At 44.9% G+C, this 2,601-nt stretch overlaps 1 protein-coding gene across 3 annotated transcripts in view; it reads right to left on the reverse strand.

The window, feature by feature from the left end:
• Positions 1 to 20: 20 nt before the first annotated feature.
• LOC115063828 (zinc finger protein 14) overlaps positions 21 to 2,601 on the reverse strand; it is a 42,311-nt gene continuing 39,730 nt past the window's right edge. For 2 of the 3 annotated variants that reach the window (XM_029537636.1, XM_029537625.1), the window contains exon 4: positions 21 to 1,884. In XM_029537636.1, the coding sequence (XP_029393496.1) occupies positions 521 to 1,884 (1,364 nt within the window). In that variant the 3' untranslated portion in view covers positions 21 to 520. The remainder of the gene's footprint in view (positions 1,885 to 2,601) is intronic. The other variant, XM_029537647.1, reaches the window with a different exon arrangement.

The raw sequence follows: 2,601 nt of genomic DNA on the forward strand, positions 1-2,601 counted from the left end.
AAAAAAAAAAAAAGAAAGAAATGAATTCAGGTGTCTAACCTGTTCCTGCCAATGTGGATCCTTCTCTAGCTAAGCTTTCAGATGGGAGCCAGCCTTAGCCGAAACCTCTAAGGCATCCCTGGACTCTTGATCTATAGAAAATTTTAGATAATACAAGTATATTATTTAATCTACTGTTTTTCTATTAATTTGTTACATAACAATAAGTAGTATGTGTAAGTACTATTGTCACCTTTTTGACAGTGAGCAAAACAAGGCATTAATGCTTAGGGTCCTGTCCAGTGTCACACTGGAAGAGAGTAGTGAGATGTATGTAGATGGTATGGTAACAGGTGAGGCTAAACATTTCCCTACATTCATCAAATTTTCTTTCATGAGAATCTGCTGAAGAAATGTAATGTTTAAGTGAGGATGGTGGGCTTTTAAAGCAACGCAGACTTATTTATGTTTACTTATAAGCACAAAATAAATTAGTCTTAAAAACGGACCTCCTGACATGTTACGACTTGTATAGAGCTTGTCAGGTCCCACTGTGGATCTTCTGGTGCTGGGTCAGGTGTGAGTGCTGCCTGAAGGCCTTCTTACACTCCTTACATTTGTAGGGTTTCTCACCAGTGTGGATCCTCTGGTGCTGAGAAAGAAATGAATAAAGTCTAAAAGCCTTGCCACAGTCTTTGCATTCATAAGGCTTCTCGCCGGTGTGGATGCTCCGGTGCTGAGTGAGCTGCGAGAGCAGCCGGAAGGGTTTCCTACACTCCTGGCATTCATAAGGCTTCTCGCCCGTGTGGATGCTCTGGTGCTGAGTGAGCTGCGAGAGCAGCCGGAAGGCCTTTCCACACTCTTCACACTCGTAAGGTCTCTCCCCAACATGAATGCTCTGATGTGAAATCAGCTGTGAGTAACTACTGAAGGTCTTCCAGCATTCCAGACACTCATAGGGTCTCTCGTGGGTATGGATTCTCTGATGGCGAACAAGCTGCTGCCTCAACCTGAAGGTCTTCCCACATTCCTTACATTCATAGGGTTTCTCCCCAGTGTGAATACTCTGATGGATGGTCAGCTGTTGGCATATTCTGAAGGACTTGCCACAGTCCTTACATGCATAGGGCTTCTCTCCGAAGTGGATTTTCTGATGTACTCGAAGGTCTGGGCTACACACGAAGGCTTTCCCACACTCCTTACATTCATACAGTTTCTCAGACGTGTGAAGTCTCTGGTGTCGGGTAAGGTGTGTGCACTGTCTGAAGGTCTTCCCACAGTCCTTGCACTCATAGGGCTTCTCCCCAGTGTGAACCCTCTGATGCCGAGCCAGCTGCTGATGGACCCGGAAGGCCTTTCCACACTCCTTGCATTCGTATGGTTTCTCACCAGTGTGAAGGCGGTGGTGCTGTGTGAGTTCCTGGAGCACTGTAAACGCCTTCCCACAGTCCTTACACTCATAGGGCTTCTCACCGGTGTGAAGTTTGTGATGTCGGATAAGGTGTGCCCGCTGTCTGAAGGGTTGCCCACACTCCTTGCATTTGTAAGGTTTCTCACCAGTGTGGATCCTCAAGTGTTGACTAAGCGTTGAGCGGCGGATAAAGGTCTTCCTACACTCTCTACATTCATAGAACTTTTCTCCATTCTGAACTCTCTGGTACTCTGAAAGGAAACTGTGCTTTTCATACGTGACTTTTTCGGAGGTAATTTTCAACTGCTCAAAATAACCCTCCCGTGGTTCCTTTTGTAGCCCAGTCTTGTGTTTACACTCCTGATCATCGCTAAGACCGGAACCCTGAGGGCTAAGGTTTTTAATTTTCTCAATCAACCCCCACTGTGAGGAATATACTTCACAAATGCCTTTGTCTGAAGATGAAGTATAAGTCTTGACTCTAGACTCCAAATCTGAAAGAGAACAAGAAAGAAACACTGCTTCTCTGATCCAGAAGGAAGAAAATTTCTATAGACAGATGGCAGGGCCTAAAGCAATGCCTATTATAAGTGATAGACGGTACATCCTGTAAATAGGCATTTCTGAAAAAAAAAAAAAAACTACCTATGTGTGCCCCCCAAACCCATATCCTACATAAAATCCTGCACCAAAAATAATTAAGTTCATGGGAAAAACAGCAGGAGTTGACACGCAACTGTACAGAGCTTTATCAGCAAAACACTAAAACTACAATAATTGCTCTGCGAAAGGGGTAAAGGTATTCATTGTGGCCTAAGCTCACTTCATGAATATTAAAATAAATAAAAATTAAGGCCCTGTTTCAGATGCAGAGATTAGCACATACGAAAATAAGTCCAAGTAGGCTCATATCTGCAATCCCAACACTCAGGAGGATGCTAGCCTGGGCTACACAGAGAGTCTCAGGACAGCCTGAGCTACAAAGTAAGATCATCTCTAAAAGAAAGCTGAAGCCGGGCACTGGTGGCACACACCTTTAATCCCAGCACTTGGGAGGCAGAGGCAGGCAGATATCTGAGTTCAAGGCCAGCCTGGTCTACAGAGTGAGAGAGGCAGGCAGATATCTGAGTTTGAGGCTAGCCTGGTCTACAGAGTGAGTTCCAGGACAGCCAGGGCTACACAGAGAAACCCTGTCTGGAAAACCAAAAAAA

Source organism: Mus pahari, chromosome 1, assembly GCF_900095145.1.
Source record: "Mus pahari chromosome 1, PAHARI_EIJ_v1.1, whole genome shotgun sequence".
Classification (NCBI taxonomy): Eukaryota; Metazoa; Chordata; class Mammalia; order Rodentia; family Muridae; genus Mus; species Mus pahari.